The 11443-nt window shown below is 52.2% G+C and overlaps 3 protein-coding genes across 3 annotated transcripts; all 3 read left to right on the top strand.

Moving 5' to 3' along the window:
• Nucleotides 1–1064: 1064 nt before the first annotated feature.
• Nucleotides 1065–3162, top strand: L3040_004520 (uncharacterized protein; the record flags this gene model as incomplete). Its single annotated transcript, XM_066155362.1, has 4 exons — nucleotides 1065–1449; nucleotides 1535–1617; nucleotides 1788–1910; nucleotides 1957–3162. 4 exons carry the CDS (start codon nucleotides 1065–1067, stop codon nucleotides 3160–3162), a joined length of 1797 nt encoding a protein of 598 aa, XP_066012017.1.
• Nucleotides 3163–5514: 2352 nt separating this feature from the next.
• L3040_004519 (uncharacterized protein) lies at nucleotides 5515–8491 on the top strand (the record flags this gene model as incomplete). The annotated part of the gene is made up of 4 exons (XM_066155359.1): nucleotides 5515–5531; nucleotides 5783–7871; nucleotides 7924–8023; nucleotides 8082–8491. The coding sequence occupies 4 exons, from the start codon at nucleotides 5515–5517 to the stop codon at nucleotides 8489–8491; spliced, it is 2616 nt and encodes an 871-aa protein (XP_066012016.1).
• An 839-nt stretch (nucleotides 8492–9330) lies between these two features.
• On the top strand, nucleotides 9331–11363 carry L3040_004518 (uncharacterized protein; the record flags this gene model as incomplete). Its single annotated transcript, XM_007291576.1, has 2 exons — nucleotides 9331–9468; nucleotides 9537–11363. The coding sequence occupies 2 exons, from the start codon at nucleotides 9331–9333 to the stop codon at nucleotides 11361–11363; spliced, it is 1965 nt and encodes a 654-aa protein (XP_007291638.1).
• Between the last annotated feature and the right edge of the window lie 80 nt (nucleotides 11364–11443).

The raw sequence follows: 11443 nt of genomic DNA, 5'->3' as shown, positions 1-11443 counted from the left end.
GAGGGTGTTGGCAGGTATGTATATTTCACATATATAAGGTATGTATATGTATATAATATATATATATATATATATATATATATCCTGTAACGTAACTGGAAAGTGCTTACGGAATGGATGGATTGACAGATCGCTTGTTGGGTTCTGTGCAAGGTGCGACTATAATATTGTAAGTACTTGTCTTGGTGTACCGGTTGCCGTCTGAGAATAATAATCTGATGGTTGATTGTTTTGTTTTCCTTCTTATGCATGTATGTATGTATGTATGCCGTCCAGGTTAGAGCGGCATAGATATAATAAATATATATGTGAAACTCAGCATTGGTCCAGTATTGTCGCAACTTGATAATCCTATAGTGATCGATCGGTCAGCTAGTTGTGATCACTATTTTCGGGAATCATCGGTCTAGCCTTGTTCAGAGTGTTGGATCTCGAAAGAAGTTGAACCTGGCGCGCTACTGATTTACTTGAATGACTTGGTTTGGTTGTTGGCCAGCCCGAAAAACCATCTACACAGAGGTCTGGATCTTCTGTTTAAATATATGCATGGTGTGGTGATATGATACGGAAAAGGGGAAATGTTATATTCGGATGTGGGAAGGGCTCTTGGTCATCGGGGTATGTATTGATGGTCAAGCTCTGTGGCTTATCAGGTCTTCGATCTTGTTGGATTTATAATATGAAGACGGGCAGGAGGGGAGGGGCTTTCCGTCAGCATTGTATCACCTCGGCTTACTGCTGGTTGGCCCTATATGTCACAGTGGGCCAGATCGGAGCTCCGAAGATAGCCAGATGGTGCCAGGTAGTGCATAAGGCAGAGCGCGAAAAGACGACAGGTCTGAGGTGAAGAGACCATGGAGCCGAAGGCGAAAGTCGATCGAGGTTTGTTTACCTCGTCTCCTCCTGCATCTGGCTCAGCATAACCCATCTCATCTTTACTGTCGAAAACGCGATATTGAGACGCGAGATAGACCACGGACGGGGAGATAGCTGCTGAAATGTCACCGTCTCGCCCTAGCCCGACAATACTGTGTCTGATATGTCGTTCCGTCTCTCTAGATGAGATGCGAGGCCCGGATCTCGACCGCATGCAAGTCCACCAGCCAAGCTACCTCGCGCTCAGGAATGCAGCCTCTGCCGGCTGCCAGCTGTGTGCGTTCATATGGAGAGCGCTCGAGTGTTGCCAGGTTGACGATGGTCTAGGGACAGTTTTCGAAGGTCGTTCGACCCTTGAGCGCGTGTCGGAACAGTACCCCGGGAGGCAGATTTCCCTTGTGGCGTGGGGACGCGAGAGCGACGGTTGGCTGGATCGGATACTGGTTACCACTACCGGCGAGATACCCGATGGGGATTCCGATCAAGAAGAGTCGGGAGCTATTTCTGATCCGACTATGCATCCCGACTACCAGCTTGCTCTATCGGGTGTGCTCAATATCTTCGCTTATCCAGGTGACTTCTTCTCATAATTTTTCCGAACTAGAGACGTGTGACTTTTGACTTCTCTATGATTGCTGACTGGCTCTTATGGGAGAAGATGATCCTGCTGCATGGCATGGTGCTGTTCAAGGACGACCATTGCCGCTGACGGCCGGTGACTCGGATGAAGACTTCGAGTTGGTAAGGCGGTGGCTAGAGGATTGCCGATACAGCCATGAATCCTGTCGGAAAGCTTCCCTGACACACACACGGCTGCCGACAAGAGTGCTTGACATTGGCGCAGGAGATGGCCTTGAAGAGCCGTACCTGCTCGAAACGAGCGGGATGCATGGATGCTATATCACACTCAGTCACTGTTGGGGCGGAGAAGTGCCTTTGACGACAACCTCAGCTACGATCATACAAAGGAAGCTATCCATCCCGCTATCGTCACTGCCCAAAACCTTCCGGGACGCGGTCTTCATCTCTCGGAGGTTAGACGTCCGATATCTCTGGGTCGACTCGTTGTGTATCGTACAGGACTCGAGATCAGACTGGGAGAAGGAATCAGCACTCATGGGCGACGTGTACGGGAGGAGCTACCTCACCATCGCCGCTCGGGGAGCTGCGAATGCCAACGTCGGGTGCTTTATACCGAGGAATGCAGAGCTGCCTCCTTGTCGTCTGGAGTACCGAGACGGCCCGGTCCCAGGAGCGTTTTTTGTGCGCGACCCCTCCTCGAAGAATGAGCGGATCGACCAGTCGCCTCTTGACGGAAGAGGCTGGGTGTTCCAAGAGAGAATACTATCACCTCGCGTTCTGTACTACGGCTCGCAGCAGCTGTACTGGGAGTGCGCGAGTGCTACTTTACGGCAGGATGGCAAGTATCGCGACGTAGAAGGCGATAAGTTCCGATCTTATGACGGGTTCAAGCAATGCTGGGATCCCAATGCCGCTATCAAGCCTCGGTTGCCGCCGCTCGGAAGCTCGGAGTATCCCGTCGAAATGGATGATGCATCTGCGAAGTCCCTCGAGCTCATGAGTCGTTGGTACCGGATCGTTGAGCAGTACTCGCGTCGGCAACTCACATTTGCGTCGGACAGGCTGCCTGCAATAGCCGGTGTAGCTAAGCAATTTCATCGCAGCACGGGTTACGCGTATGTTGCTGGGCTTTGGAAGGAGGATCTTGTTGCTGGACTGCTGTGGTATCGATCTGGACATAAAGGCGCAATCACTTCGTCCCGGCTGCCCACTTGGTCGTGGGCGCGGTTTAGTGGTGGAATCGGGTTCTGGGGTGAAGGGGGAAGCGGTCTGAAGCTCCTGAAGACCGACTGCTACGTACTCGACCTCTCGTACGAGATAATGGACCGCCTTGGAAATTACGGGGAGGTTTCAAACGCCAGGCTGTTAGTCGAAGGCCGTGTAGTACGTGTAAGAGTCCAGCCAGGGCCACGAGGGGAGTACGAAGACCTGCAACTTCATACCGCAGACGGGGTTCCTGTTGGCCGGCCCAAATTTGATGAGATGAAGTATCGTAAATTGGGATCTGAGTACTATTGTCTTCAAGTGCACAAGGGATATCGTTCCACAGCTGGACTATTGCTAGAGGAACTTGATGGCCAGAGAGGGGAGTATGGGCGGGTTGGATATGTCACTATTCTGTCCACGGAGAGGCCTATATCGGGGTATCCAGACGGAAGGCTTGCCTTTTCAGATACCATCCCACAGGTCCTCACGATTGTGTAAACATCTCTGAATCTCCATGAAGCGGACATTGCCACTATAGACCATGGGTCTTGCTCCGTAGGGCTTTATACGCCTTGGGCGTATCTAACCCTTGGAGTGTTCTGAAGCCCAGCTCCGCGTTTCCTATGGAAAAAAGGCTCCTTGGATTGGGCCGATGAGGCAAGCTTGACCACCTGTCTCATTCCAGTTCGTCTTCCATTGTGCTGCCAGTGACTCTTTTTTTATAGACCCTGCGACAAGAGGTGGTCTACCTGCTGCAAACAGGAAACAGAGGACGAGGTAAACAAAGCTAGTGTATGATCCTGGAGATTTTTTGTCCGTTTCGGATTTGACAACCACTTCGAAGCCAAACGCAGACCTTAACTTGCTGTGAAAGCCCCTCCAGCTTCGCAAGGTCAAGAACACAATCATGAAAGTACTGGTTGTACAATACAGTATAATAGTGACTTGGAAGCCTCTTCTTGGCCATCTCCTGGGCGAAAGCTTGTAAGGCCTTCCAGAAAAAAAACATCGTACCAGCAATACGGCACGACACGGCGTTGAAGATTCGGGAATCGAATTCTAGAAAAACTCCAAACGGAAGAGATAAAAGCCAAAAACAAACCACAGTGCAAAGTAATACGTACAGGACGGAGGCGGCGGTGGCAAGAAACGCCCCTCGGCCGTCCGTGCCAGTCCATCTTGCGACACGAGTCTCCGCCCAGCAGGAATTCGAAGGCGCGGCATCGCCGCCGCCTGCCAGCGACGTTTCAAGTGGCGGTGCCGGACATGGAAACCGAACGTTTGATGCATCCTCCAAAGTAGCAGAGCAGACGCAGGAGGTTCTGCGAGGAACTTGTCACGGTTGAGAGGTACCGGGAGCCTTCTGTACTTCTAATTATCGACGTGAGCAATCGTGTGGGCCCGGGGGTGAATAGGGGTAAAGGGTAAAGGGTAAAGGGTAAAGTGTAAAGTGTAAAGTGTAAATAAAGTGTAAAGCGTTGCTGGGTTGAAGCGGACTGGCTCGCATTGCTGTAATCAAAGCGCCCCCTGCTGTGGCGAACTCCATGAAGAGATCAATGAAGAGGCACTTGTGGGGGTTGTTGTTGTTGAGGAGTAAGGGGTCGGAGATCCTGTACTCTGTATGTAAACAAACATAGGTGGTCGATCCCCTTTGTTGCTCGATGTTCGGGGATGGCAGTACCGATTATCCTTCTCAAGCGCGATCGATACTGCATAATTCCTATGAATATCTTATTAATAAGTACTTGATGATTGCCGTCGAGTGCCGCGCGACAAGTTCTCGATACAGTCGGTATACCGGTGTGAAGATCAGGTATGGCTGGACACCGCTGTAATGCGACTTGTTGTTTGGGCTTCTGCAAGTCGCCTTCCACGTATATAATATATGGTAAGGTAGTATATATATGTATATATACCTTGTATCACTTGTATTCTCCATTTGTCCCAACCGCCCCTGGAGGTACCGGTACCGGTAGGTCTATAGGTATCCCCCAGCTAGGTAGTAGTACCGTAATTACTACGTATACTAGTATTATCCGGAAATAAGAGCCCCTCAAGTAATGCCACGCCCTGGAGCTGACCCGCAGTTATTTTGGTTTCGAGTCCCCGAGTCCGCCACATCAGAATCGATCAGTACGGAGTCTGGGCAGGTACTGTAATTTAGCGCAAGCGCATGTCCATCCACCCTGCGCTCTGAGCCCGTCTCTCCTCACCTCCTATGTTACACGCTGGAGTGTACTGGTACATCAACGATCCGACGACCACGAAGACGACGACAACTAATACCGACACGGACACGGATACGACGGTCTCAATCGAACGTCGCATTCAAGGCTGCTACTGCTGCTGCTGGTGCTGCCGCTGCTGCTGCTGCTGTTGTTGTCGCTGCCGCTGCCGCTGCCGCTGCCGCTGCCGACCCGAGAAACGGTTGGAACCTCACCGTCGTCGACCGATCGCGAGCGCCCTACCTGCGGATTCGGCTCAGCCAGCGAATTCACCGGGTCTCTTTCATTGACTGGAGTGACTCCCATCGAGCATCCTGGAATCACCTCTCTGGAAATGACGAATGCGAGCGCATATTGTGTGTACCACCCAACCAACTGCACCCCCCCCCCCCCCTCCTCCCCCTTCTCCTCCCCCCAAATCCCCCCAAATCCCCCCAAATCCCCCCAAATCGCCCCAGCCCACTCAGCTAACCTCCCTCCGCGGCAGGACGAAAAACGAGAAAACAATTTCCTTGACGATACAGCACTGTACCCCGCGGCGGCGAATAATTCGCATCTCACCCCACCCCCGAGCCAACAAGGAGCCCGTTCCCGCGCTGCCATCCTGTAGATCTCGTGGTGGACTATGGCTTCACAAAACAGGTACGTTGCTCGGTCTCTTCGCACAGATCCCGATGTGTGAGATGGTTTGGAAACACGGGGTAATTCAAAACGTGGGGTCATTGGTGCATTTCGAGGACGCTGGGTTGGACTAGCCGTTACATTCACCCTCAGCTCCCGACTATACCATCCATCCTCCTTGTCCGTCCTTGCGATTGTCCAGTTCTTGCAACTACTTCTTCCGAGTCGAATCTTGTTGCGATTGCGATGGCTGATTATTATCCTGCGCCCAGTATCTACGCTCCTGGTCAATTCTTGAATCCTGGGCCAGCTCCTCGACCACCGACTGATCGACCTCGACTTAATCTCACCCCTTCTACCCAGAACTTGCCCGGCAACATGTCTCAGATGAGCATCAACTCTCCCCTGACGCGGACGGCGACCTCTACCTACACCGGCTCGACAGTATCGCTGCCTCTGGCTCGCCAGCAAACTAATATGGATGGGATGGGCGGAGTGGCGATTATCAAAGAGGGCTGGGCGTCAGTGAAGGAGGGCAAGAATTTCATTAGTCCCTGGAAGCAAAAATGGCTCATCCTACGAAAGGAGGCTCTCGACTTCCACAAGACCGAGGGCGGTAAGATATCATACCAGATAGTCCTCAAGGACGTGCTTGGCGTTTCCCGGGTCGAGGCTGCTGGTACCATCTTCGAGATCAAGCGAGCCTTGAACGGAACCTCGTCAAATCCAGGAGAGGATGATGGGATCTCCAAGACTTTGCAGATCAGAGTGAAGGGGGACGACGACTTGTACGAATGGATTGATTTCATATACGCACGTTGCCCTGGCATGGGAGGTGTAAGCAACCCTACAAACTTTAGTCATTCGGTCCACGTTGGCTTCGACCCAAACACTGGGGAATTCGTTGGACTGCCCCCCGAGTGGTCTAAGCTGCTCAACTCGTCCGCCATCACCAAGGAGGACTATGAGCGTAACCCGCAGGCCGTCTTCGAGGTGCTGGAGTTCTACTCGGATATCACCAAGCGGGCCCAAAACCCCAACCAGTACCCGAGCATGACGCCCACACCACCTGCTGCCACGAACCAGAACAAGCAGCTGGGGTACAACATGAGTGGTGCCAGTGTTGCTCCCCCTAGACCAATCCAGAACACCCAGCGGAACAACAGCTATGGAACGCCATCTTCATCCTCCTCCACCACAATCAACACGCCTCGCCGACCAACTCCACCCGAGTCCTCACAGCAACAGCAACAGCAACGCCAGCAAATGCAGCAGATGGCTTCCAATTACGTTGACCCCCGGCTACGCGAGGAGCAAAGACAGAAGGAGCTCGAGGCTCAGCGTCAACGCGAGAAGGAGAAGGAGCAGCGGGAAAGGGAGATGGAGGAACAAAACCGTCGAGACATGGAGGAGTACAACGCATCTCTACCCAAGACACGTCTCCCGATGGCTCAACAGGAGGTCGGTGGCTTCGGAGGCAGCACCGATAGATACAACCCCTCCCGAGCTGCACCACCCGCACCTCGAGCCCCGCAAGGACAACCACAACCTCTCAGAGCCCAGCGACAAGCTCCTTCAGCCCCGACCCCTAGCAATGGTTCTCGTCCTCCTTTGAACAGCCAACAAAGCTCTTCGTCAATCCCTCGGGACCAGAATGGAGATTCTCGATCCCCTGCCAGAACTGAAAATCAACGACCTCAAGATCCTCGTTATCAAAACGGCTCTCAGCCTCAGGCACGAGCTCCACAACAGAACCAACCGCCTTCTCGTCTCCCAGCACCAGTCCAACAGGTCAAGCCCCTTAATGTCGCTTCTAAACAGCCAACCGGCGGCAACGGTATTCAACAAACCGATGCTGTGAAGGCTGCCGAAGCCGCGCTGACCGCCAAGCCAACTACTGCTGAACGCAAGCAAGATGTTCGCATGTCTACCATGACCGAGAGCGAAGTCATGGTCAAGCTGAAAGAAGCTGTTTCCAAAGACGATCCCAACCTGTCTTATTCGAAGCAGAAGAAAATCGGACAAGGTGCATCAGGCTCAGTCTATGTCGCAAAAGTCAAGGAGAACGCACCTTCGGCGATTGCTCGAGAAGTACTTCGCCAGCAGGGAACCAAGGCTCAAGTTGCTATCAAGCAGATGGATTTGGCGCATCAACCAAGGAAGGAATTGATCGTTAACGAGATTATGGTCATGAAGGACAGCAAGCACCGAAACATTGTCAATTTCCTTGACGCCTTCCTGCGCAATAACTTCACGGAGCTTTGGGTAGTCATGGAGTATATGGAAGGTGGTGCCCTGACCGATGTCATTGATAACAACCCCAGCATCACCGAAGACCAAATCTCAACTATCTGTCTCGAGGTAGGTTCACACGACCATTTATTTCCTTGTGGAGAAAGACTGACAAGTATAGACCTGCCGTGGACTTGAGCACTTGCATCAACAGTCTATCATTCACCGTGATATCAAATCTGATAACGTTCTTCTCGACGCGCGCGGTAATGTCAAAATTAGTAAGTCCCAAACGCTTGTCAGTAACTAGTCAAGTCGTCGTTTGCTAACCAAACCTAGCCGATTTCGGTTTCTGCGCCAAGCTTACCGAGTCCAAGTCTAAGCGTGCTACGATGGTCGGTACACCCTACTGGATGGCGCCTGAGGTTGTTAAGCAAAAGGAGTATGGTCCCAAGGTCGATATCTGGTCTCTCGGCATCATGGCGATTGAAATGATCGAATCTGAACCCCCATATCTCAATGAGGAACCTCTCAAGGCTCTGTACCTTATCGCTACCAACGGTACTCCGCGCCTCAAGAAACCCGAGAAACTAAGCAAGGAGTTGAAGGCTTTCTTGTCTGTGTGCCTCTGTGTCGATATCCGGAGCAGAGCTTCGGCCCTTGAGCTTCTCCAGCACGACTTCTTGAAGCATGGTTGCACTCTCTCCAGCTTGTCTGACCTGCTTGCATTCCGCAAGCACGCCAAGTGAGAGAACGGGTATTTGATTAAACGATAATGATCACGTTCACGACATGATATGCTTGTATTGAGGACGGCCAACTGGTCACTGCGATGACTCAGTCCTGCGGGATGTATGCATTTATTCGTGTGGCTACATAAATATGATCCACACGAATTCCGGCGTTAAGGGCAGTCTTTTGGATCTTTGCACAGTAGCACCAACTGGCCAGCACTACTTGCGACTTTTTGTTTCCAAGGGCTGAGTTTCTTCTGAATCACATAAAGGCAACTGGGCATATACTGTTTCCCTTCAACTTTGCATCCTTTTTGAATCTGGGTGAAGGTTTTATATAGCTGTGGGCCTTAGAACAAGAGAGCGCTTTAAGAGTTGAGCACCGCGGAATGAATTTGGGGCCGCATAGGGAATCATGGAATGAAAGAACCTATAATTATATTGTTCACATTTGGGAAGGCTCGTTGTGGTAACTGATGTGAATTTGAGAAGGCCAGATTATTGACAATAATTAAGGCCATTGTCCCTGCTGGGAAGCTTACTTTTCCATCTTGATCATCAAGGCTGCATGCGTGAAATCATGATCCACAGCTGCATTGCGAAGAACTCGGAGCACAACCCCTGACTTGAGCCCGGTACGGTCAGGTCAGGCTGGCCGGACTATGGTTGATCCGAGGGTCCGAGGTAGGCGGGCTTGTATTTGTGCTTGTTATGATAGCTTCTTTGTTACACTAACCTAGACATCTCGAACCTCAAAATTTCTGGGAGTACCGACTTTCGACATACGGCGCAGGCACTTGATTTTACAGCAGCGCACACTCTAGTTTACAGCTGCGCACACTCCAGTAGGAATCATGGCGCCACTGATTACAGTCGCAAAGGCCACGCTCTCCTATCCCCTCTGCGCTGTGGACTTCGACCCTGTCGATTCCGCGCTGCTGGTGGTAGGAGGCGGAGGAGGCGCGGGCAGGACTGGAGTAGGCAACAAGATCGTGAGTGAAGCTCTGGACCCCAGCCTGGTTGCCGGAAATCAGGAACAGCTGCTAATCTCTTCGCCCAGACTCTGCTCGATACTTTGGATCCCAAAGAGCTCCGGGAGGTGCGCGACATCGAGCTCCGCAAGGATGAGGACAATGTGACGAGTTTGGCCGTGGGCGTGGATTTGAACAGCACCTCGCTGGTCTTCGCAGGCGTGAACTCTTGCCCGGAGGATATCAAGAAGGGAAAGAATCTACATTTCCGAATCTTCAGGACGGAAATGGAGAGCAAGGCTGGTGCGCACAACGATGCAGAGGATGCGATTACGATTACGGAGGTCTCAAAGTCGGCGCTGTTCGTGGGAAAGGAGGAAGACATCTACCAGAGGATTACGAGGTTATCGAAGCCTTTCCCCGGTCGAACCCAGCTTGGAGCGATCGCGACAGGGCTGTCTAAGAAATCCGAAATCGTGCTGTTTGATACTACATCTACGAGTCCGCCCAGTCAAAGAGGAGCTGTGCAGAGCAATAAAGAGGCTGTAGACGTCGATATCATTCAAACGGGAGATGATGAGTATCTGTTCGCGTATTGCGACGAGTTTGATATCTACGCGAAGAAGATATCAAGGCAGACGGACCCGGAAGAGCCGGAGTGCATATATATTACGCCTGCTAGCAGGGAGACGGGGCAGAGACCGACAGTTCCACGATTCAGAGCGATGAGATTCCTTACGAAGGAACTCCTCTGTATGCTCACTCTTGTCGCCAATAATAGCGGGGTAGTGCTGCAGATATTGCGAATACCACCCAGTGGAAAGGGAAACTGTCGTCTAGCTCAGTCAATCAGGCTCCCGATCAGTAAGACGAAAGCAACCGCGCTGGCAGTCTCGAACCTCACACCACCGACTTCCCCTACGGCACAGCAAGGATACACACAATTCGTGATCGCAGTGGCCGGCCAGGACATCTCCATCTCGCTCTTCAAGGTCGATCTCCAAGTTGAGGGTGCCGTGTCCATGGTCTCCAAGATCAAGCCTTTTCGTACTTTCAACAAAGTCCACCCTATGCAGATTACCGGCCTGGCCTTCTCCAACTTCATACCACCAACCGAACCCTTGACGGCGCAAATATTTCCTCAACACTTGAAGCTAGCCAGTATAAGTATGGCCAATACAGTTATCGTTCACACCCTACCTCTCTTCCCCGTTCCTCTCTCCGTCAAACGTGGACAATCAAAGACCGCCCGCTACGTCGTGACCCTACCATCCACGGCAGCCGTCTACGGCATGAGCGCCATCGTCTCAATCATCGCCATTGCACTCGTATCTATTGTCATCCAAGGCGTGCTTGAGATCCGCGGCGGCGTACCCGTCTACCTAAACGCACGGAGCCATCTCCCCATCGTTCTCCAAGAGCGCTTGGGTCGCCCATACGAGTTCCCGGCGGGATACAACAGCGTGGCTAAAACAGCCGAGAGTATCCTCCCGACTGAAATTCCTGCCCCAGTAGCAGATAGCAACCCTATGGAGCCTCCAGCAAACGCCGAACCCCACCCAACGGGCTACAACCACCACCTGGGCGTTCCTACCGGCGACGCTGAAGGTTCCGGCTCAGCCCTGCGCCTCCCCTCCTTCTTCGAAGAACTGAAGCAGAAGGTCGGCGAAGGTAGTGATATCGTACTTTTGAAGGAGCGTGAGAGTGAAGAGGGCCTAGAGGCACATGTCCATGGTGCAGATGACGAGCACGGCGGAAAGAAATGGGAGGATCTGGCGCACGAGCAGAAGGAAGGGTGGAAGGCGAAGCTGAGAGCTGCCGGGCACTGGGCTGATGATATGGGAGAGACGGTCTTGAAAGGGGTGTTGTTTAGTGAGTTGGCGGGCATCGTCGCAGATGCTGTTCGTGGGGGTTGAGGATATGAAAGAAAGGGAGGGTTTCAGTGCCACGATATGATGAATGTGTGTGTATATAATGCTAGGTAACCTTGATTGGG

Source organism: Drepanopeziza brunnea (assembly GCF_022702325.1).
Source record: "Drepanopeziza brunnea f. sp. 'multigermtubi' strain 214-2 chromosome Unknown ctg6, whole genome shotgun sequence".
Taxonomy (NCBI): Eukaryota; Fungi; Ascomycota; class Leotiomycetes; order Helotiales; family Drepanopezizaceae; genus Drepanopeziza; species Drepanopeziza brunnea.
This window is presented reverse-complemented; position numbering and strand designations above follow the sequence as displayed.